Source organism: Orussus abietinus, unplaced genomic scaffold (assembly GCF_000612105.2).
Source record: "Orussus abietinus isolate OABI.00-Male unplaced genomic scaffold, Oabi_2.0 scaffold9, whole genome shotgun sequence".
Lineage (NCBI taxonomy): Eukaryota > Metazoa > Arthropoda > Insecta > Hymenoptera > Orussidae > Orussus > Orussus abietinus.
In genome coordinates, this window is record NW_019396004.1 from 1143611 (window position 1) to 1168130 (window position 24520).

At 46.8% G+C, this 24520-nt stretch overlaps 4 protein-coding genes across 5 annotated transcripts; 2 read left to right on the plus strand and 2 right to left on the minus strand.

Moving 5' to 3' along the window:
* Positions 1-855: 855 nt before the first annotated feature.
* On the plus strand, positions 856-5333 carry LOC105700828. Its single transcript, XM_012427018.2, has 4 exons — positions 856-997; positions 1068-1165; positions 3479-3617; positions 4037-5333. The coding sequence occupies exons 2-4, from the start codon at positions 1117-1119 to the stop codon at positions 4185-4187; spliced, it is 339 nt and encodes a 112-aa protein (XP_012282441.1). The 5' UTR covers positions 856-997; positions 1068-1116; the 3' UTR covers positions 4188-5333.
* Positions 5329-22354, minus strand: LOC105700826 (CAD protein). The gene is made up of 26 exons (XM_012427016.2): positions 22223-22354; positions 20612-20750; positions 20256-20538; positions 19869-20185; positions 19063-19630; positions 18688-18921; positions 17962-18606; positions 17324-17876; positions 16672-17047; positions 16176-16602; positions 15913-16111; positions 15673-15824; positions 15500-15604; positions 10143-10391; positions 9760-10011; positions 9513-9677; positions 9195-9356; positions 8943-9114; positions 8606-8721; positions 7741-8167; positions 7323-7660; positions 7109-7250; positions 6969-7039; positions 6713-6891; positions 6428-6632; positions 5329-6315 (listed from the first exon to the last, which is right to left on the minus strand). The coding sequence occupies exons 1-26, from the start codon at positions 22332-22334 to the stop codon at positions 6118-6120; spliced, it is 6786 nt and encodes a 2261-aa protein (XP_012282439.1). The 5' UTR covers positions 22335-22354; the 3' UTR covers positions 5329-6117.
* Positions 11392-15455, plus strand: LOC105700827. Its single transcript, XM_012427017.1, has 4 exons — positions 11392-11788; positions 12224-12522; positions 12620-14415; positions 14600-15455. Exons 1-4 carry the CDS (start codon positions 11571-11573, stop codon positions 15341-15343), a joined length of 3057 nt encoding a protein of 1018 aa, XP_012282440.1. The 5' UTR covers positions 11392-11570; the 3' UTR covers positions 15344-15455.
* Positions 22355-22800: 446 nt separating the features above from the next.
* Positions 22801-24453, minus strand: LOC105700927 (pyridoxine/pyridoxamine 5'-phosphate oxidase). 2 transcript variants are annotated; one of them, XM_012427221.1, is made up of 7 exons: positions 24295-24453; positions 24060-24221; positions 23796-23953; positions 23629-23728; positions 23448-23522; positions 23061-23263; positions 22801-22991 (listed from the first exon to the last, which is right to left on the minus strand). In XM_012427221.1, exons 1-7 carry the CDS (start codon positions 24295-24297, stop codon positions 22868-22870), a joined length of 825 nt encoding a protein of 274 aa, XP_012282644.1. In that variant the 5' UTR covers positions 24298-24453; the 3' UTR covers positions 22801-22867. The 2 variants fall into 2 exon arrangements, with proteins under 2 accessions (XP_012282644.1, XP_012282645.1); XM_012427222.1 differs by lacking the exon at positions 24060-24221.
* Positions 24454-24520: the final 67 nt, after the last annotated feature.

Sequence of the window (24520 nt, forward strand, 5' to 3'; positions counted from 1 at the left end):
TGGCCAAACCGTACGAGGTGCATCTCTCCACAGTTCGGAGTGGACTTCCGTAATGCACCTCCAAGCAGGAATGTAAATAACGCTAAAAACCTTCCGCGAGTTGGGGAATCTCATTAGAAAGTCTCAGTGGTTTAGCTGTAATCGATCAATTGCACTTTTGGCCGCGAGTGTACAAGCGGGTAGTTGTAGTTTCACTTCGAACGAGATTTCCATTCCTTTCTCGAGGCGGCCACTTCCGCGATACCGCTTTAGGAACTCTTAAAACTCTATTTGGAAAACCGTACCCCCCTCAAAATTTTACCACCGATTGATCCGGGAGAAATTGTCATTTGTTCCATCGCGTTAATTTGGCCCACGCGATTCGTACGCCATTTTGAAACACGCGTTAAAATCACCGTATATCTTAAATTCCCTCTTGAGCTCACTTTATTTAAATCGCATTTCACAAGATACCGCCTCCCTTAAAGATTGACCCATGTAGAATCAATAACTGAGTTATATAGGAAAAGTGTACATCGGTACTTTTATTTTGTCCACTTCGTAGATGAATAGGTTCGGCAGAGACGCGATCACAGTTTTCCCCTGGCACTTTCACTCCTTTCTAAATCGACAAGGTCTCTTCCTAGTTCGCAAGAAACTTCCAAACTGGGTTTATATTGACTGGGATTATTAGCCGTACTTTGGTCGAACTGCGTCCATAGGTTCTGCTACCTGTGGAAGGCATTGTTTAACTGCGAGACAGTGAATGGAACGGTTCCAGTTTCTCCGATCCTCTCCTCGCAGGGGGTCTCGTTTCCTCGGTCGGTACCGTAAGTGCCAATCGCCGCATGTGCTTCGAGGTTCTCTTCAGTTCTCTTCAGAGCCTCGAATCAGCCGGCACGCGCACTCCTCATTTGCATCCGCTCTGAAGAGAATCCGATTTTTCCAATATATATATATATATAAAAAAAAAATCATAAACAACCAATAACCAGGATCCACCCATCTTAACCATCTGGTACATCTTTTATTCCTCTTTTTCTTTTACTCCGTAACATTTTAACACTTTTCACCCACTTGTGCACCAGGGAACGTTCAATGTGTGAAGTGAAGAATTCCAATTTTCCTCGATAGAAAATGGACCTGGGATCTCATAACGTCAGCAGCACCTCACTCTGGAGGAAAGGTGATTTCTCTAGTGATTTTAATCCTTACATTATCATTGAACATTGTCATTTTTAGTGTCGGAGCCTTTGAGCGGGTTTTCAGGGATTTTTGGTACACTCGATGCGAGCTCGTCTTGCGGGTCTAGGGAAGACTTTTCGGCGAGTCGGGTCGAATGTTATCGTCGCATTATGCTTGTTTAAGGAAACTCGTTTTGTTAACAAGCTGTGCTCGTATCGAAGCCGCGCGTTCCAGTTTCAATTCCCTCGAGGAATCGCCGAGGAGTTACGTGTTACGCGAGAAGACGGCCTTAGCAGAAATTCCAAGGCACCCGGTTTCTGAAAACGGCGTTTCTGACCTCGATATCAATACTTCGGCCTCTTAACGTGGAATGGGAATATTCGGAAGTGTAAATCTTATGACATTTATAAATCCAGTTGTCGCGAAAGGGGTCCGACTCGGGAGATAAAACGCTTCTCTTTAACAATTAATTAGTTTATAAATGCATCCTCCTTTTAATACTGTCACGATGATACAATTCACATTTAATAATTAATTACCATGCCAAAGAGTAATGAATAATGTCTAACAATTCCCTGTAACTTAGAAGTTTCACTTCGGCGGCCATGCGTAGATTTTTGTTTCCTTTCTTTTAAACGGAGAGGGAAAAGTCAGGAAGCGATTTCGCTGCATTAATTAGTCGGGGGAATATTTCTCGCAAATACTTTCGCCGTTTGAGGTCTGATGGTTTATCCTATACGTGTGCAAGAGGTATTTGAAGAATGCGATACGTTATCACGTCGAGTCACTTTTGCATGGGTCGGCAGATACGAAGCCTCGCCTACCTGTACAGCTTCAAAATGGCAATTAATACAGGTGTAGAGGTTACGTTTTTTCCTATTTGTTAATATCAATATTAATAAAAGGGCTGTCGCATTATCACCCAGAGTTTGGCCCGTTGAGTCCGTTAAAGGCTGACCTTATTTTATGGTAACCATAAGGCATGGTGTACGTGCCAAGAGGCACGTTGGCATAGGGATCCTCGGAAAGGATCAAAGATGTATTCCCTGACGTCAATGGCTGAGGACAATACGTGCGACCGAATTTTCCTATGCATTTTCATGGAGCGTCCTCCGGTGCGTTCGCCTCGGCGATTGATAACGTAAAGCGGGTCGCTACACCTGTCTGGGTTTATCAGGTGCCCCCTGCTCGTCTAGAATTTCTAATCCTCAGGATCAATGGCTAGGAAGTGCACAACTCTTCCGGAGAAGTCGAGATACCGCTCGGAAATGCTAATACAATTTTTGGAAGCCACGAATCTCCCGATAACTGACTCAACATGAATTCCCCGATGAATGGGCGTTACGAGACGAAGGCGAGGACCTGATTAGATTAAAAATGATGGAACGTGCTCTTATTATCTGAACACGCTTCCGGATTAAGAGAAAATTGTATTAAACGTTACCATGCGAACTGTAATATAGGCGCCAGTCCTTCGTGAGAATATCATGAAATTCGGTAGAGTTTCGCGACAAATATACAAAGTTACATTTTATAAAATGACAGTTTGTAAAATTACGATTTGTAATGTTATTCTTTCTGCAGTGGTATGTCATATGGTTTTTAAGGTGACGTCAAAAAGTCTCGCTGTGAAGGTCCACCCATGAAATGTCGACTGTTGAAAAAATTTTTTACGGACATTATTGAAACTTTTAATGAAACGTTAAATTTCACGGTTGTTCCTTATAGCCTTTACATTCACGTTGTGAGGTTTGAAACGATTCGGTACATCTAATTAAAAAATAAAAAAAAGAATAATTCACCCCTCGATGCCACATTCGTATCCTTTTAAGGACTGGCGAATATTCCATTTTTTTTCCTCAGTGCACTATTATCAGCCAAAGTCAAAGTGGCTTTTAATAGTGTTCTGACAATGATAACTCCACTTATCGTCCCTCTTTTCGATTCTATGGAAAAAAGAAGACGCGATGAGGATTTCAGATTGCATCTCTCTCACTGTGACAACTGTGATTTCCCTAATCAGCGGATAGAAACGACCGGCTCTGATAACAGCGGCTAGATGTATAGCAGTGACAAGGAGAACTGTCGATTTCTTATTATTAGGTTTATGTAAGACCGACCAACGTTCCGGTGGCTTTCTATTGTTAAATCCGCGTGACGATCTGATCGAAATGCTCGAGTCTTTTTATACCAACGGTGGTCGCCGTTTGAAAAAAAAAAAAAAAAAAATTACGTTATTTCGACCAGTCCGAAGCCTAGTGCAATTAGGATTAACTATTCCTCGGTTCTCTTAATCCTTTGTATATATTTCCAGATGATGCTTCGACTACGGAAACTCCGTTCTCTCCCGAAGAAGAGGACGCGATAGTGACGCTGGTGGTCGTCCTCGTGGGCGTCATCGCGGCTATAGTTATCCTGTTCAGCATGGGGATTTTCCTCGATTGCAAGTTCCAGTAAGTGGAAGCATCCAGTAATTAATTTAAAGAGACCGATTATATATTATTATTTGTAATAACTAGTATAATAATCCATGAAATGCCCTCGCGCATCCTCCGCTTACTCTGGGCATAGCTCATTTTCATTTCACATTAACTATCAACACTTTATCCAGAGCACTAACACTGTTCACGAAAATTCTCCACACATAGAAAGATGAATATATATATTAAAAAAAAATGTAATTGGGATCAAATAGCAATAATAGTGAGCGGTGATTTTAATGTCAACTTCGCTGAGCCAGACTTCTCAGACAACAAATTGAAATTAGATAACTGCGGTGGCATAAGTTTGACATTAGAAAGGAAACGTAAAATGTAACATAGTAGAAACAGGGAGAGAGGTCCAAAGGAACTGACAAGGTATATGTCCATAGGAAAAAGGAATCCCCGAAAAGACGGAGGCTGAAGCTGAAGAAGCCTCCACTTGGTAGGAGTCGTCGGGACGAAGATGGGAAATCTTTGGCTTCGGACATGTGTCCAACAGGATCTCTGGACCCGGAGAACCCAGGTGACATCGCGGTCTGATAAGGAGAAAAATCGATTCTTAATCGCTTGGGATCTGGAATCAACGAAGGACACTTCCTCGAGGATCACGGGAGCCGGTCCTGCCCAAGGAGAAAGGCTGCATTCATGAGCAAGGACGACTACGGAAAAGAATTCTGTTAATTACAGTCACGTCACCGTAACTGCGGAAGTCTCCTTCTAAACGAACTTCTGAGCCGGTGGTATCGAGTACTAGGATTAATTAATTTATACGTAACGCATCTCAGTATACACTGAGAAAAAAGAATTCATCGAGCCAAGTAAACGTTTCTTCGGATAGTGCCGATAATTGATAATAAATTGGATGCAGCGTTTCTTCGGAACAATGGCAATTTAGTTAAGCCAAATGATTATTCTTTGAATTAACGTAACGATTCATTGGTTCGATGAATGCCTTTTCTCGGAGTAGCGAAGGGCCAAAGATCTGCTCTCGAAAGACATCCTATCCACTGTGATTGTTTATCAACTTCTGTATTTATTGCTAGAGCCTCTCTATTTATTCGATCCGAGAAGCCAAGAGGATTTAATAACGAAATCCCGTTCCCCATCGGTGTCACTTTCCGTACAAAGGGTTCCGCCCCAGGAATCGCTTAGCTCTAAATCCGAGTGATTAACTCGTTATCGTTAAAATTACTCTGTAATTAATTTTTCTTCCGAGCCGCGAGACCGTTACTAATGGATCTGATAAGAGCGACCTGTACTTGTGCAAACAGATTCGGATAGATAAGACCCCGAAAGTGCCTTCATTGTCACTCGGATACCGGACGGATGAGGACGATTTTAGCTCGGGATTCGATAATTGAACATGTTGATAAAGCTAATACGTAATGACGAACGGTTTCGACTAATCATAGGTGAACGTCCATTCCGCACCTGCGGGGAAGACTCGTCATTGTATCGATATCGTAGGTACAATAAGAAGTACGTGCCCCTCGTCACACAGGGCGGGTGTAATCTCTGATACTGTAATTGTATATCCTTGGACACGAGCTGGAAGGAATGTGCAACATCGATGCAAAGTGCATTACCATGCACATGTCTGTACATTACACACACGCGCAACGATAATCGCCGCCCGACGAGTTATTCTCGTCCGTGGCTTAATAAAAATTCACCTCCAATCTTTAATGCTTGCTAAGCTGTTTATTCCTCGCGCAGTGCGAGTAGTAGGAAATGTACTTCGGCTGTAAATTATGCCATTACGGTAGTTACGGATCCCTAGAGCCCTTTTTTAATCCCACATTCACGCCAAAAGTGAGTACACCGGAAGAACATCTATCGAGCCGTTTACTCACTGCGTAATACAACAAATAATTGGAACCGAATCATTTGGATTTTTCTTGTTTTAACTATAGAATATGGTTGTTACATGCACGGCCAAACACTTGGTTGACATGACAATTTTGTCACGAGTGAATTTTCACTCGGTCGATTGCATAAAATATTGCAGTAGATCACGTCAAATATTAAAATAATTTGGTAAATTAGGACACCGTCCGACTCTGCGCGCTGCGCAAGTGTCGAGAACGAAAGCACCTCAGCCGTCCCTGTAACGGGTTTCTTGTAAGATAATTATGCAATTTCCAGCCTATTTTGTGCCTCCACTTGGAGCAGTCAGTTAGCGTCGTCGAATCGCCCAGAAATCGTTCTGGAGTCAGAGTCCATTGAACAGGATAACTAGCGGAATATCGAAGGGAAACATGGGCGGGTCCTCGGACCCGATTCTCGACTTGATACAAATTTCCTCCCCATACAAATCCATTCGCCTGAAAATCTTTGCATTGTTGCAAGGTCGCGTCATTGGTCAACATTTAAAAGTCGTATACGAAGCGGTCAATATCGCGCGTTGATCGTATGAGGTCGAAAATTGAGTCCCCGAGTCGTCGAGCCCATAATTCCTAATTCCATTTGCCTAGCTCCTTCCAAGGACCATGGCAAGCAATGCCATTCTCACGTAAACCCCACATTCTGCCTGTCTAAAATATGCAGCTCTGGGGTCCGTGTCAAATTCTGGACTAATCTCGAAAACTCGAGGGAGAGGGTGCATCACCACCATTTTCCTCTTCGCCCTGGTCATCAGCTGTGGCGTGACGACGAAGTGCCCGCAAACCTAAAAGAAACATACGTTAAATTAAAGTAAATGCATAATCGTCCTGGGCATCAACTGTGGCATCACCAAGGGTCCATGGGGACATTTTTAAAGAACCATTAGGAGTCCTTACCTTAATGTACTCGTCTTGCGTTGCGAATCGCTCGCGTTGTATTCTCGTCATGTACAGGACGTCCGTGTTCGGAAGGACATCTTCCAGGCTGGCGAATTTCTCCTGGGAAATCCCCCTTTCAGCCACATAATTCACGACATGGTCTGGCATGCCCAGGCCAGGAGGATTCACGTAACAAAGTTGAACATTGTAGAGAGTCAGCAACCTGAGTTGATTACATGGGTTAATTTTTTACGTGTGTTTAAGGGGTTTTAGATAGATAGAGGGGGTTGATTAGGAGCTGACCTGGCGAGAGAATGGACGGTTCGCCCATGTTTCAAGTCACCGACCATGGTGATGGTCAGGCCGTTCACTGTGCCGATTTCTTCTCGAATCGTGAAGATGTCCAGCAACGCTTGGGTGGGATGCTCTCCTACTCCGTCTCCGGCATTCAGCAACGGCTTGCGACAGTGCTGGGAGGCTCTCTGAATGGTTTCGAGTAGGTTTTGATAGAAAGAGTCTACCCGAAGATAGAATATGACGTATCTTATTGCATCCTTACCGCGACTGCACCAGGCTCTGGGTGCCTCAGGACCACAACGTCCGCGTAGCCCGCCATCACCGCCACGGAATCTGAAATGTTCCCTCGTTTAATGAGAATGTTGAGAATTATTTCCTACGATACGCAAGATATTTAAGGACCTTCCAGGGTTTCTCCCTTTTTCACAGAAGAAGTCGAGCCGTCCATGTGAATGACGCGACCACCGAGTCTCTGCATGGCTGCAGAGAAGCTGCAGGACGTCCTGGTGCTGACCTCGTAGAAGATCGACGCCATCACCTTTCCCTGAAGAAATTCACTAGTCAGAAGGAAACCACCACGGGGTTTTTCATTGCTGAACGGGAAATTCAGGTTTACCCGCAGAATGTGGTCCAGCGGTCTTTCTTTTATCACGTAGATGCGGAAGGTCTGGGCTAGGTTGAAGATGTCGTTGAGCTGCTCCTTGGAGAACATGTCAACGGACAGGATGTGGTGTCCTGCCAGTCCATGACTCGTAGAGATGTGGGGGATAGTAGAAACAGGAGGGACGAAGAGATTCGGGTTGCTGTCGCTTTTGTGACGAATACCAGCAGTGAATGGAAGAGGCGACAAGCTGCGAAGTCCTCCAAGGACCTTGTGATGGTCCCGGGTGTCCATTTCAAGAGCAAAGTGGACGTTCGACTTGTACGCCGGTTGAAGGAGGTTGGCATATGGTTCTAGAAAACAACCAGAAGTTTAGTTCAAGCTCTGGATGAAGGAGTTAAATTAAACCATTCCTACAAGCGAAGTCCTGTACCGTTGAGGAGCCCATCGAAGGCGTCGGCGAGACGGTCGAGGTCCTTTATTGGTCCAGCTGCGATTTTCTCCAAATTCGGGGACAGGAGTCCATCCAGAGCCGACCCTGGTCGACTGCTAACTTCGACGTTCATTACGTGAGTTCCTGGCTGATGCTTCAGTTTAGCCTGCAACTCGCGAACGTCCTGGCCAAATCCTGGATTGACAAGGACCTGTCCCTCCACGTAGGCCACCTCTCCTCTCAGGACGACTCTGTGGACGCATCCTCGGACCTTCATCCCTGCAAATGGCGTCCACTTCGACTTTGTAAAGCGCATCGCTTCCGGGATGACCCACACTTCGTCCAGGTCGACCTCGACGTAGGTGTTGGCCTGATCGGGCAGGTTGAAGATGCGCTTCGGATTTTTGTAGAACTTCTCCACGATGTCCTGGGAAATAGAAAGTGGATCAATCGCCTTGCCATCTCGCTCCTGAAGTCCTGAATGTACAGTGGCGGATATGAATGTCTTCCCTGCAGATACGGCATCGCCTGTGCAGGTTGGGAGGGCATTGATGTCTCCCAGTGTACCTTACGCAACGTTATATAAAACTGCTCGAATGCATTCTTGACCTTTAGGAAACGCAACTTGACGTTAACACAGACTGGGCACACAAGGTCGGCTGGCGTTGGCCAAGGCGCTCTTATCTAGGGAATTACTCCAATGATAGTAAGGTCGTTTATCGCGATCGTGCACACGACAATCGAGTGACAATGCCTGACTCTTTGTAAGGAAGTGATAACCAACGGCGGGCATTTTTCCTTGTAACTCCTAACAAGTGGCATCGCAATTAATCTCGAGACTTTTCTCTCGTGTCTCTTGACATACCTCCACGGTGAGCTTTCCCTCATGCACGGCGTTTAGCAAAAGCGGAAGTATTGTCTCCAACCCCGGAAATCCGGGAGGCGGCTTCTCCCCCGTTTTCTCCTGGACACTATGTGGAGCTGAAAAATGATTCCATTGCTAACTCAGCAAGTATTTTTTTTTTTTTTGTAAAAGAAGCTCTTCTATGGTATTTGCAATTGGAGATATTTTGATTATTAGTGCGATTATTACTCCAAATTTTTATCAACGGTGCTGTTCGAGCTTTGAAAGCTTTTTTCCAAATTAGTCGAAGAGCTGAACGTTTATCGTTTGGACGAGGACTTTCTATGACAGGATTTACCATGGTCGGTGGCGAAGCAGTCGATTAAGTCCAGATTTTCCCAAAGAGCTTGCTGATCCTCTTTAGTTCCCAAAGTCGGCCTCACTTGACCTGGACCATGACCTATGCGATCGAGGTCATCCTGGCAAAGGAAAAGATGGTGGGGACAGACTTCGCAGGTGACGGACAGTCCCTGTAAATTGAATTCAATTGTTAAAAGGAAATCGCTGAAAGGTCTAAAAAATCGATAAATCAGTCGAGGGCATCTCGAACCTTTTCTTTGGCAGCTCGGATGATCTGGATTTCTTCCTTCCTTGCGACATGGCAGACATGAATCGGCCTATTGTGCAAACTGGCCAGCAACAACACGGCAGCTGTTGTCTGGCCTTCGGCATGTACACACAAGGGGTACTTCTTCGGCCAGTTGTCGAAGTGCTGGAAAGTGCATTGTTCATGTCATCCGGGAAGGGCCTTTCATAATCGATTGCATGCAAGAAGGGTTTTAAAAATCCCATGGACCCGAGTCGAGCGCCATCAGGGACCTAGGATTCTGCAGAAGGGTTAAACCGAAGAGAGGGGACCTTGACCAACCTTAATCCACACAGTGAGGTCGCTCAGGCGAAGGGTTGTAAAGGTCTCGTTGAGGTACATCTTCAAGCCCGCGGCGAGAGGAGCGATTTCGGAGCTGATGGTGTAATTGTCCGAAGAGGCCCCTAGGAAAATCGCGTAATCGCACCTAGCTCCGGCCATTGCTTTCTGTAAGAACAATTTTTTTTTCCATTCAGCGAAACTTGGTTAATCCATTTTTAGAGACTTTTCGTGGTTCCTGCAGGGTCACCTCTTTCGCAAGGGCGAACGATTGATGGTCGACCACGGCTGGATTCGTGTTGGGCATCGCCAGGATCATCGTAATCCCTCCAGATAATGCAGCTGCTGTGCAGGATGCAAAGTCTTCCTTGTACTCGGCTCCGGGGTCTCGGGCATGCACGTGCACGTCGATGAAGCCTGGGAGCTTCAGCATCCTCCTCGAGGTCATGCAGTCGGTGTGAGTCTTCATGCGAGGAGCTTTTCCGCCCAGCATCCTCATGGCCTACAAGTGCCAAAGTATCTCTCTGTTAAGGGATGAGTTTACACTATCCGAGATGAAATTTCGATCCTACTCGGAGCCAGAATTTTAAGTATGATCGAAATTCCAACTTGGGTACTGCACAAGGTCTTTACCTCGACCAAAAGCTTGGCACATTTAACGTCAGTGACAAGAGGAACCGAATAATCAACTGCCAGTCTTCTCGTGCGGTAGCCATGGGTCATGAAATTGGAGACACGACGAGCTCCTCCATTTCTCATCGGCAAATTGATCACCAAATCGAAGTGTTTCTTCGACAGGAAGTCTGCAAGATGGCGGAGTTCGCTGGGGCTGGAGTCCTCGTTGACGTCGATGTTTTCGAAGGTCCATTGCACAGGCTCCACCTAAGAAAACATTCTTATAATCTCCGATGGCAAACCCGTCGTAAACATTTGATAACAACGAATGAAAAGTGAAAATCCAGGTTTCGACCACTGTGGAATTCATTTTTCCTTCCTTCAGATTCCACATTCGCAAGGTCCTCGTTACGTTTCCAGGAAAGATAACCGAGAAATTGGAAAAAAAGATTGGGATTACCAATCTCCAAGACGAAGAAGTCCTTCAGGAAGTTTATCAAGGATCCCGTGCAAACCTGCAGGGATTAAAAGCTGCAGATTAGACGCGGACGTCTTTATCGGAAGCGTCGAACTCTCCGATATGGTTATCGGTGACGTCACGGATTTCAGGTGTCGAGTATGCCAAATGTCTTCCGTGTCTAGCTGACCAATCGAACTCGAGTGCCTTATCGAATACTTTACGAATTCAGCCAAATAGTGGTTCAAAGACCGGACGCGGTTATATATCACGAAGACTCATGCCTCATTCTTTTTACGAAGGTAGAAGAACGTAACACTGTACGATAAAATGATTATCTACTCCTCTTCGTCATGTCTGGGGAGTGAATCTTACTTCCTGCGATTTATGTTACAAGAAGTCTTTCATAATGTGCGCTAAAGTCCATTAGGAGCTTTCATTAACCCGTTTAAAGTGAAACTTCTGATGTACCTGTAAATTTGTGTGTCATGAAAGGCGCCTGATTTAAAATCATCCTTTTGATTTAGTATTAAAAAATTTTCCGTAAACGTTATCGTTATAGTTGTCGAGGGGCTATGGTATCTATGGTGGCTGCAGATATATGCGAAGTCCTCGAATGATCTCCTCGAAGACGCTTGACCTCCTGTTTACGGACTCCTCTAGAGAGCGTATTTATCAGGGCGACTACAGCCGGCGCGAAATTGCTTCCACGAATTTTTGACGTGGGCTCCGTTATCATTCGATAGGAAGCGTTCGATTAAAAACACGAAGCGCGACTCGATAACGCGATAGATATTTATCGAGATCCCTTACGAGCGGACAATCGCAAGTCGTCGAGTGTCGGAGGAAGAAGTCAGCCAAATTCTGAAAGCATGTCCGCTTCCAGGTTCGAGGGCTGACCTCGACCTCGCGAAGGATCTCATGGTGGAAAGAAAAAATCCCAGTGAACCCGATCAGTCAGAAAATCGTGAAAAAAGGAGAAAAGAAAAATGGGCAGTGGCAAGTCGAAGGGCAAGGGCAGAGGCAGGAGATATCCAGGACGAGCACAGAGGTCTCCAGAGTCCCAGCAAGGAAGAAGTTCCCAGGACTTCGACGAGGTCTACGAGCAGGACCTCCGACTTCTCCGGAGAACCATCGTCAGGGACCCCGAGGGCTTCATCCTGAACAATTTGATGATGTGTGTTCAGTTTTTCAAGAATTACGAAGAGTAAGTCTCACCTCCACCCCGTGCGGTGCATCCTGGATAAGTCCTAAAAAATTTCTCAGCCACGTTCCGACCTCATCCAGCAAATACCGATCCTCTTATCAAATGGCTCCCGATAGAGCAAGATATCGGCATTGCCGAATCTCGTAGACCCCTTTTCGAGCATCGAGAGGATTTACAAAGTCCTTAATGGCGGTCCTCCTCTTCGATATATTCCTCGCGATCGATCGTAAATCCAGAAAAAGTACTTCCGAGAATGTTTTAAGGCGATACGCGCCTTCCCAATTAATCTAATCGCCATTGACTCGAATTTACCGAATATTGTTGGAGGTGACATCACCGTAGATTGCCGATCACCACGTCCGCCAAGGTCCCCGGGATTCACAGGAAAACATTGTTTCTCGATTTAGACCAACGTTGTTTTTTCGTTTCCTCTAGAGAGATCTCGCACATACAACAGACATTGGTCTCATCCCGAGAGACGGAACTGAACGAACGTTTGCCGCCCTTGAAGCACACCCTGCTTCCGGATGTTCTTCAGGAGCAAGTATCCCAGAACGTGAAGTTCATATCTATGAGACAAACTTCTCGACCCACGGAGGAACCTCTGCAGCCCGTCAGAATTTACGTCGTAATGGATAATGTTGAAGTCACCGAGGAAGTGTATGGTCCACATTACAGCAGCGTAAACGATGCCGTCACTTATAACATGCTCCTGAAACCCAGCGAACATCAGGGTTGGTACCTCAGAAGTAGTTGAAATTTTTGTCTGACTCCATTTCTTATGATTCGAGCTCAGGATGCCAGGACCAACAATGATCATTCCGTTTGCAGGATACGTTCGTCTCCAGCGATTAGAAGTGACGCCCTCGAAGAAGAATCCCGTAGCCGAGGACGACGTGGACCTCTCCTCCATAGCCGAAGACGGCGACGAGCCCTACAGCGACAACGACAGCATGTTCAACATGAAGTCCAGCCTAGGAAAAGCACTTCCCATCCGCAGTAAGCGAATAACGGAGTTGTCCAAGTCCACCCTGAGCAGATCCCTCCCGGACCTAGGGTGCGAAGAAACCGAGGAAAGCCTCTACGACAGAGCAGAGTCTCACGCGAGTCTGCCAATACCCCGATACCCAAAAAGACCAAAAGAAGAAGACAACTACAGCGCTGGGCCACGATCTTCAAAGTCCCTCAGCTCCGGGTCAGGATACTCCAGAGGATCCCACAACAGGCCGAGATCTTCGAAGGCTCATCCGAAGAACAACCCTGGCCAGCAGACTCCGAACGAGAGTCCTGCCGGCAGCACAAGTTCAGGATACAGATCTGGCAGCTACACCGTGGACAGTGACAGCGATTGTGGCTATGCGACCATAAAAAACAACCCCATAAAGCTTGCCAAACCCGGAGACACGCCATCGGATGCGGAGATCCCTCCGAACTGCTTCAAGAAACTGACCTACACCAAGGATGGGAAGATCTACGACCCTAAAGAAGAGCGAAGGCAGATGCTGAACAACAAGCAACGCAGGATTAAGGTCGCCTTGAAGCGCTACAACTATGACGTGTGGTACTGGAACAGTGGTCAGTTCATGAAGCACTTCATTGATCTTTTTGTAGATCATTTGGCAGCGGATCTAGGGTTCGACCAGGAGACCGTGTCCTATGTCGAGGGCCATGGTGCGGTGATCTACTGCGACAACATAGACGTCTTCAAGACGGCAAAGTACGCCAGCGTGGAGTCCTACGAGGTGATCCCTGGAGTCTGGACCCAATGGCCATCCTGCGCTCAGGAATGGTTGTACAGACCTAGGGGAACATGGCCCACCTATGAGATCATCGACAAGATCAAGGAATTCGGCTGTTATGCCGTACCCGAAGGCTTCGTTCCGAAGAAGGAGGTGAATGCCCAAGAGGACCTCGAATGGCAGCTGACTTTCCCGGCTGCTGAGAGGTTCCTGGAGACTTGTCTGAGCAGTTCGCAAGTCAGGGTGTACCTGATCGCTCTGATGTTGCTGAAGATATTCATCAGGCCCGTCAACTCGACCCATGGGCTGGCCACTGCTCATATTAGGAATCAGCTGTTCTGGCTGGCAGAAGAAGATGACAGACCCTCCAGGTGGCCGGAGAACATGACCGGAGAGTGTCTTCTGAAACTCCTGAATTCTCTCTATCATGCTATCAGTAGGAACGAGCCCACCCTTCCGGACTACTTCATCAAGGAGAAGAACCTTTTCCAAAATATCCCCGACGAGTACCTCCTGCACAATCAGAAACAACTGAAGAGGATCATCGAGAACCCCGTGATGTATGTCTTCCATGCCATGGAGAATATACGCCACAAGAGCGATAAGTTCTTCCCCAGGTTGGACTACGAGAAGCTTTTCCGGATATTGACGCAGGATTCGGAGGATGCTCTAATCTTGGTTAATCCTGCTCTTGCCAGGCAAATCCCAAAGCCTTTGGATAAGGTAAACGATTACACCGCGTATGACAAGGAGTATGATCACCCTGGAGGGTTCTGGGACAATGTGAAGTCGAAGAAGGACCAGCAATACGTCGACTCCAGGAAACCCGTGACTCACAAGACTCTTATCAATCCAAAGAAGGCTCACGACTCCATCGTTGAAATCTCGGTAAGCACCGTATGCTTAAACAAAGTTACCCAGAAATATTTTAATTTGACATTTGTTCATATATTTCATAAACACGTGTAATGAGTTCAGGCCACAAGTGCGGGAATTATTCATTTATTTAGAAATTTATAGCAAATGGGTAATGGATGATAACAATGCTAATGCCTAGTCCTTCGACTTACAGGTTCGCTGCGCAGAGTTGGAGGGACCAAGGTTGAGTGCCTTGTTGGACTTCTTCATCAAGCACTTCATAAAAATGGCAGAGTGTTGCCACCAATATAGGGCTAGTCAACAAAAATCGGTATACCTAAGCCAGGCCGATCTCCTATCAGTTTTGCTGTCGGAGTACCCTCGGTTCAAGGACGACGCGAAGGCGTATCGGCAGAAGATTCGCGCCTTGAAGAGGAAAGCCATCGGCTCGAAATCAGTTAACGAGGCTCCGGAAACTCCGAGGAGGAACATAGATCCTCCGACATTCAGTCTCCCCCTTAGAGAACGGTTCACCAAAGAATCTCTTGACCGAGTCCCCGTGACTCTGAACATGAACAAAGGATCGAAGGAGTACGACATCGAGAGTACGAGCGGCTACGGGTACCGGTCGCAAGTTGCCATTGTTGAGGAAAAAGTAGTCAAAGCAGCCGTCCACAAGGAGAGTCGATTAGAAGAACATGAATCCAGCCTTCCGAAAACCAGAAAAACTCCTCTGGAAGATAAAGACGCCTCGGAGATGGGCCCGACAGGATCCAGAAGAGTCGTCTTCGAGGACAAAGACGGTGGTTCCAAGGCTGAAGAGGCTAAAAGTTCTGAAGAGTTCGGAATAACGAGACCTAGCGAGCCAGAAGACGCATCTTCTGCAAAGAAGCCACATACAGTGTCCATAGCAAAAGGCGAGAAGGATTCATTCCTGACCGAAACGACATACATCTAATTAAAAATAAAAGCGCAGCCACCCATCCGCGTGATCCGCTCGTTAGATTGGACATTCCCCGAATTTGATCGGTGTCACTGTACATACATATAGAACTCTTGTAAATAGTCGCGTTTGTTATAAAAAAAAAAAAAATAAGCAATAAGAATGACTCACCTCGACTCCATGTTCGGTGTAGAAATCGGCGGTGCCCATGCTGGCGTACAGCTTGTACCCCATCTTGTGCAGACTCCTTATCGAAGGAAGCAGCTCCATTTTGTGCTATCAGAAGATAAAGAAATAATTCACTCTTCTCATTCATAGACGGATTAATTAATCCGTGCACTTACTTTGAAACTACCTATGGATAGTAAAATTCCTTTCTGCGGGATGTGGAACCCGGTGCTCATCATTCCCTTTAGATAAGCCTCGTACCGATTGTCGCCAAAACACGCGACCTCTCCGGTCGATGCCATCTCCACTCCCAACATTACATCTGCACCTGTAGATGATAATAGACGGAGAGATGACACTTTTCCACGGAGTATCTTTAGGAATAACGGCAAAGAATGGATAATTAGATGAATAACCTGCGAGCCGGGAGAAGGAAAATTGTGGGACCTTCACGCCGACTTTTCCACATCCTGCCAGGACATCCACAGGATCCACGGTTTCCCCGACGATTAACCGAGTGGCCATCGCCACAAAATCGTGGTCCAGGGTCTTGGAGACGAAGGGGAACGACCTGGACACCCTCACGTTGCATTCGATCACTTTCAATTCGTTGTCCTGGAGTAAATCAGGAATTAGTTGCATTTCTTTGATCTTTGATCATCATTTAAATGCCGATTACCTTCGCGATCAGCTGCATATTAAATGGTCCAGTGACCTCCAGAGATGCGGCGATAGCTCTGGAGATGGTGCGGATTTTTATCAGGGTCTGAGGGTTGATATCTTGGGGAGGAGTGACGAGGGTGGCGTCTCCAGAATGGACTCCTGCATTTTCCACGTGCTCCGAGACTGCCATGCAGAGGATGACTCCGTCATAGGCCACGGCATCCACGTCTATCTCTTTGGCTTCCAGGATGAACTTGGATATCACCACGGGATGTTCCTTACTGACTTTGCTGGCGTTTTTTAGGTAGGACTCCAGATCGTGGTTCGAATGAGCAACGTTCATAGCCGCACCACTCAGGACGTAGGATGGTCGAACCAGACATGGATACCCAACTTCCTCGCAGAATTCGATGGCTGACTTCAGATTCGTCAGCTCCTTCCACCTGGACAGATAATACTTAAGGTGTCATGCAAGTGTCATATCGACTATGGTAAAGAAAAATTCCCATTACCTGGGTTGAGATATCCCGATTCGGTCCAGCATTCTGGAGAACTTGAAGCGATTCTCAGCACCGTCTACGGACTCTGGGGACGTTCCCAAAATTCTGGCTTGCTGTCTGTGGAGGTCCATGGCTATGTTGTTAGGCAGCTGGCCACCCATCGACAGGATAATTCCTTCGGGGTTCTCGTAGTCATAAATGTCCATCACCACCTCGAACGATATCTCCTCGAAATAGAGGCGGTCGCACATGTCGTAGTCAGTGCTGACCGTCTCAGGGTTGTAGTTGACCATGATAGTCTTGCGACCTAAACGTCTGAGTTCTCGCAAGCAGCTCACGGCACACCAATCGAATTCGACGGAACTGCCGATTCGATATACCCCAGATCCTAAAAGTGACTTCGATTAACCCTTTCGATGCCTTTCTCCAATATGCTTCCTCTGTACAGACCCTCAAATCGGGAATTTATCGCTACAATATGGACCAAGCGCGACAAACGTTGACCATGGTGAAAAAGTAAAAAAAGTCCAAAAGAAAGCAAAGTGAAAAAATTCGACTAGTTATGCATCAACGGAAAATTTTATGACTATAGTCGCCCGTGGTATCAAAAGAGTTAGCAATGCCTAAAATCGAGGGATTTACATCTAAAAGTATTGTCTAGTACCTATGACGATTGTGTATCCTCCCGGGAACTCGAGATCGTGAGAAATGCCATTGTAGGTCAGATACAGATAGTTGGTCGTAGCCGGCCACTCCGCAGCGACAGTGTCTATCTGTTTAACAAAAGGCTGGATCTGATTTTCTTGCCGTTGTTTGCGAACAGCGAGCTCGGTGCTCTTCACGGCAGCAGCTATTTGCTTGTCCGAAAAGCCGATTCTCTTGGCGCCGAGTAGAACCTCGTGAGAGAGCTTGGTCTGGTCGAGGTTCTCCAGGAGCTCGTAATAGCTGATGATGTTCCGCATCTTCTCCAAGAACCAGCGGTCGATCTTGGTCAATTCGTAGAGCCTGTCGATCGTGTATCCTGCCTTGATGGAAGCCGCGAGGACGAACATCCTCTTGTCGGTTGGCTTTTCGAGTTCCTCGTCGCTGATGGACTTGACGTACGGGTCGAACCCGGTCACGTTCTCGTCCACCATTCTGAGAGCTTTCTGAAAGGCTTCCTCGAACTTCCTGCCAATGGCCATGACCTCGCCGACGCTCTTCATCGAGCTACCGATCTTAAATAAAAGAAAGGGAGACGTATAAAAAATCTTTCGCTGCCTTTAGTGCTGCTTCAGACTACGATAAGGATGTAGGGCACACCTTGGTGCTGACTCGCTGGAACTTGCTGAGGTCCCATCTGGGAATCTTGACGACGCAATAGTCGAGGCTGGGCTCGAAGCAGGCGGTTGTTTCGCCGGTGACGGAATTTCGGATATCCGGAAGAGGAATGCCCAGAGCTAGTTTAGCAGCCACGTAGGCCAATGGATATCCGGTCGCTTTGCTGGCCAAAGCGGAACTTCTGGACAATCTGGCGTTCACCTCGATTATAAAGTACTCCTCCGACAGGGGGTTCAGGGCGTACTGGATGTTGCACTCCCCCACGATACCGAAATGTCTGATAACGTTGATAGCGGTCGTCCTTAAGAGGTTGTACTCCCTATTCGACAACGTCTGGCTGGGTGCAACAACGATGGACTCCCCTGTGTGGATACCAAGGGGATCGACGTTCTCCATGTTGCAGACTGTTATGCAGTTGTCGTACGCATCTCTGACCACTTCGTACTCGACTTCCTTCCAGCCCTTCAGAGACTTGTCGATGATCAGCTGATTGGAATGAGCCAAGGCTTGCTGGGCGAGTATCTTCAGCTCTTCCTTGCTGTTCGCGAAACCGGACCCTAAACCTCCTAGAGAGAACGCTGCCCTCGCCATCACGGGGTATCCCAGTTTTTCTGCAGCCTCTAGAGCCTGTCGAAGGAGCAAGGATTTTTTTTAAGAGTTGGGAATTAATGGAAAATAAATGTTGAAAGTGGTAAATCAGATAGCGACCTGCTGGATCGAGTAGACAGCGGCGCTCGGCGCGACTTTCTCGTTTATTTCGCTTATCCTCTCCGTGAACATCTTTCTATCCTCGGTCTGAATAATCGACTGTATTGGTGTTCCTAGGATTTTAACATTGTACTTGGCGAAGACACCGTTCTTCTCCAATTCCACTCCGCAATTTAGAGCAGTCTGCCCACCGAAAGTCAGCAGCACCCCGTCCGGTCTTTCGGAGCGTATGACCTGAAACAAACTTAATTGTTTATTGAAGTTTGGGTTGTTCGACACCACGAAGTGATATAAAGAGTTAATCGAATTTTCTGTTCGATACCATCAATGTCTCCCTTTCATCGAATTATAGGAAAACTCCCTTCAGATTCTCACCTGTTCCACATATTCGGGAGTAATGGGCAGGAAGTACACTTTATCTGCCATGCCTTTCGAGGTCTGCACGGTGGCGATGTTGGGGTTTATAAGGAGAGTCTGAATGCAATCTTCGCGAAGTGCCTTCATGGCCTGAGACCCAGAATAGTCGAATTCCCCAGCCTGGCCTATACTGAGACCTCCGGAGCCCAGAATTAGGACTTTTTTCGGACGTGCGAATTCTTTAGGAACCGAATAATTCCTAGTCAAAGTCTGAAGGAGCCTTTCTCTGACTGGGCCATTTTGGAGGCCCTTGGTCTCCTCCTTTACCGTCTCCAAGAAGATGTCGAAGAGACATTCGAGGTCCTGGGGACCTGCCGTGTGTTCAGGGTGGAATTGCACGGAGAAATATGGCAAAGAGGAGTGCACGATTCCCTCGTTGGACTTGTCGTTTGCATTTGTAAACAACGGCTCCCAGTCACCGGGCAAGGTCGAGACATCGATTGCGAATCCGTGATTCTGAGACGTCATGTAACATCTCCCACTTCCACAATGGATAGCCGGCTGATTGTGTCCTCGATTCCCGTATCTGGAAAACAGCAGATATCTTCAATAACGTCCATGAATCTCTTAAGGGGCTCTACTACTGGGAACGTCGAGAAAAATTATACATTTTTCTCAGGCATAAGTATGTCATTTTCTCGACGCTCGGAGTGGCATACCGATTTAAGAGACTCATAAAAATCTCTTAAAAATCTCCTAAGAATCTCTCCACGTATCTTTGTTATTCCCTACCCGACTCATGCAGAGTGGAAAGTTGTACTAACGCCATTTTGTAGCTGGAACATCCTACAGCCAGGGCGAGGAGTTGATGGCCCAGACATATTCCAAAAATGGGTTTCTTTGTACCACTTGTCAATACCGATCGGATGTGATCGATCGTTGCCTCGCACATGCTGGGGTCGCCGGGTCCATTGCTCAGAAAAAGCCCATCGAATTCGTGGACGTCTAGGGGGTGGTCCCAGGGGACGACGTCCACCCTGGCACCTCGACTTAGGAAGCAGCGAAGTTGGTTGAACTTCAAACCGCAGTCCACCACGCATATTCGTGGATGGCCACCCGGGTTGTACGTGGTGGGCGCTTTCTGGACAATTGTCAGGATCAGATGTCAATATTAATTCTGGATAAAAATTAAAAGACACGGGATAACTCACTCGGGAAACCTCAGCCACGAGGTGTCTCTTGTTGGGGTCTGAGATCGGTGGGGTCAAGAGTAAAGATACGGCGTATGGTTCCCCATAAACTATCCTCCCCAGGACGGAGCCTTTCTCCCGGATGATCTTGGTCAAGGCTCGAGTGTCGATTTCTCGAATCCCTGGGACATTTCGTTCCTTCATCCACTGAGACAAGGTCCTGGTGCTCCGCCAGTGGCTGGGGGTCTCGCTGAGCTCCCCGACGATGAGACCAGCTGCCCAAATTCGGTTCGACTCGAACCAGCTGTGGAAACACGGATTTATTATCATCTGAACAAGTGTCTTATCACCGTTCCTTCAAAAACAAAGACACCTACCATGGCAAGTCGTACTCGTCCGTCTCATCGCCAGGGACTCCATAATTCCCGATCAGTGGATACGTGAGGACCAAAATTTGGGCATGATACGAGGGATCCGTCAGGGACTCCGAGTACCCCACCATGCCAGTTTGGAAAACTGCGAAATGCGATTTATCATTAACTAATGCATCCTACAATATTCATTAGGAATATGTATCAGCGTTAACTGGGCATGATAACACATTTATCGTAGAAAAGTTCGGTCTTCCCGCGCAATTCCCATTGGTCTTTGGCTCCTTCTCCTTCCTCATAAGAAAAATAAAAAACCTACCCAGTCGCAATTCTTTTCGTTTAGTATAATTCATATTATAATTATATATGTCAGTTTTGGAGAAATAAGACAACGGAGCGATCTGTCAAAGCGAGATTCCGACCACGTGGTCATTGACCGAGGAAAGATTTTTTATATCTCTCATAATTGCCCATTTTCGCTGGGGGTAACACGAGAGCTCTTCTCGTGTAATTAATACCTTCACAATGTAAGATATCAAAGCACGGTTTAGCTGATAATACGCGCGCCGTTTCTTATCACGAACCGTCGAGAAAAATTGATGACTGGTTCGAGGAGCCTATCTCTCACAGAGCATCCATTCCCCGGGCGAGTAAGAACGGCATCTTTTATCCGACGAGGTGTTCCTATCGTCCGATAAATTAATTCCGAAGAAAGCCAACCAGCTCGCAGGAGATTCGCATGCAATTCTAGGGCGATATGTGTAGGCGTGCATGTCGTTTATTTCAGAAACCGGTCGGTAAAGTTGCTTGTAAAAAAGAAAGGCCAGCACGTGCGCCTCCGTCTAAAGGAGATATTTAATACTGGCGTTAGTATCACTTCAAATCAGTCTTCAAAAGAGCCATTACACCAACGATCAATTTATGGTACGCGAATCCAGGTATTTAATATCTGAAATCGTTTTTTAAGTAACTGATACTTGACACCTGGTCTATAAAGTTGTCCATCGGCGATAGATACTCATTAAGGAATTTTAATTCATTAATAAAACTAAAACAACTTCATATACTTTAAACGAATTGAATTTTCTGGCATCATACATATCCGTCCAACGTTAGGTCCACTATCGCCCGCACGGTCCCCCGAATTTCGGCTAAACGTTGGAAGTCCTTACTAGTCAAAGGGTAAATTCCATTTAATCAACCCGACCGCTAATTTCCTATACAGCATCAAGTGAAACTCTTTTAATCACATGAATTCTTTTCATTTTCCGTAGAAAATGATTTTTTGGCTCAACGTGCCGGCTCGTGACGTCAGAAGCGAAGGCCACGCGCCGGCGCGGTCGGTAAAGTGGCATTCGACCACGTGTTAGGCCGGGGTCCAAGTAACCGCGTCGTGTGTCGCACAGAACGCGGCAAATCGCCGCCTCGAAAATTTCCCACCAATCAAAATCGCGGAAAAAGTACTGCGCCTGTAAAAGGCAATTCTGATTGGTTTTCCATGGTTGACGCGTCGCCGCGCCGCGGTCTGTGTGACACCCGCCGCGTTCAGGAGGACTCCAAACTCGCCGCTCGGGAGCGCGAGAAATTCCCGGTTTCCGGTGAAATAAAGCCCCTCACCGACTTCCCCGTCGACAGGGACCACCGCCCCGAAGCTCCTTCCTGGGAGGATGGTGCCATCCTCCAGGAGGAGGGAGACTTCCAGGTCTTCGTCCTTTAGAACCGTGCACATGACCTTCCAGGAACGGCCGATGCGAGCTGTTGGACGACTACTGTACGTTCGGAACCGCCGTGGGCATTTGACCCGTTCGAAGAGCGCCTGTTGCCCCACTCTTGAATATTGTCCCCCAGGATTGGCCAATTTCCCCTCGAGCCGGCTTCCCGGCCCAATGGAACGCTCCCTCACTTTGACCGTGGCCATTCATGGTGTTTGTCGAATTCTAATCGGAGCACTTGATAGAACGGACATTCTTTACTCTAGAAACCGCGCACATGATTATCGGGGACATAGAACACCGAATAATTATCAGATTTCGGTGATTTAGGGAAAATTCTTAAGGCGGTTTGAATTTCCCGCCGAGATCTCCGCTCCCATTTGAACCGAGGATGCGTCGTGGAACCCCGGGAAATATAAACCTTTGCAGACTCGTAATGAATTATAATGCAATATTACTTAGGAGGGGTATAAAGATATTTGGAACTATATGACCACGTGTATTTGTATGTATAGTTAGGAATAGTTTGGGGAACATTAAGTTCGAGGACTTAGGCGCAAATTCTCTTGTGCGTCCAGGCTTTATCTGCTTTAGAGAATTTCAGGCGATCTGCTATGAGGCAATCTCTTGCATGATAGAATTCCATCATGGAAGGGATCAGCACGTACGCTCCGCTGAAATGGAAATGAGTTTAATTAGAGCGCGAATTATAGGGACTGTTAAATTTATTTATTTTAACGTACACGTAATCGGGCATTGGCAGGGATTTGTTGCCATTGCGAGCCTCTTCGACTAACTCATCGTGTCTTTTTTTTAGGTCGTCCCAGTCGGTTTCTTGATCCTGGTGGCAGATATGTGACCGTATCTTGCAGTAAAATGGTTCCCTGTCGTAAAGATGCTGGAACTTCTCCCTGGGAAGCGTTTGCACGGCGCCTTCTACACGTACCTGGACAATTGGACAACAATAATTCCTCTCGAATTCAAGGTGAGGAAAAAATTCCCGAACCAACCTTCTAACGTTCATAACGTTCTTCTAAAATTCATATTATTCTAAAAGATGGGGGGAAAAAAATTCTGCAATTTTGTCTCGGAACATTTGAAGTCTTGTAACACTTGTACAGGTGACTTGCCTGTCTAGCGACATGTTGCTGGGTGTCGTTATAATAGGACCACAAGAAGCACATGGCAGCTGAGGGGACATTTTTCTGAAACAGGTAGAGCCATAGCATGTCGATAATAAAACCAAATGCCAGCACCAAATCTTTATGAAAAGTGTTTATAAAGTAGCGAATTGCATTTCTTGACACTTGCCAGGTCGTCGACCTTCCGACTGCGATCATCAGTCATGAAAACGAAACCCTCGGAGCTGTACTCCCTCAGGACGAGATGACGAGCGGAGACATTCAGCTCCCTGAAAGAATGATTTCCATCCGAAGAAAAAATATAAACAAAAGATCCGAAGAGTCTATATAATATACTTGGACACTGTAGCGAGACAAAAACTGCTGGGCAAGCCTGTCGAAAAAGTCTTGGCCTCTTGGAGCCAGTCTTTGAACAAGTCGAAGGGATCATCGGACTTCAAGTCGATGCGAGCGAGGTCTGAAGAAAAGGCGCACTTCTTCTGCTGACTGGTGTTCTAAAATCAGAAATGCTTTCCTATACCCTCTACAGACGTCACTGCCTTTAGAAGGGGCAACTCAAAGCCAAGAATGGTCCAAACAATCGAATCATCCCCTTTTTACGTTTCCATCCCTTAGTCGCAGCAGCCAGTCAGGCGCGAGGAATCGAGAAAGGGAAGTCGCCTTGCTCGATGTTTTTGGCTCGATATTCCACTGCGATTCCCCTCTTCGGTCATTACGTAAACGCGAGAGGAACGTGAGTCCAATGAGTTTGCGCAGCGGAAACTGCATCCACAGCGTTTCGATAAGCCTGGGTAATATTATCAGCGATTAGCGTTCATATTCCGGAGGGACTTACCATTCCGATTTGGGCTGGTCAACAGGTGCGCAAGTCTTGGAATCGGACGCGACACTGACTCCTATGGTGAAGGAGAGGAGCCTTATGCGAATGCGTTGACGCATTCTGCCCCTTCCTCCACCCCTCCCACTGGAGATGCTCCCAGAGGCTCTAATCGGTATCAACTGCAGACATTATCAAACCCGAACATGCGTCAAAGTTGATCGGACCTCCACGTGTGAGAAGA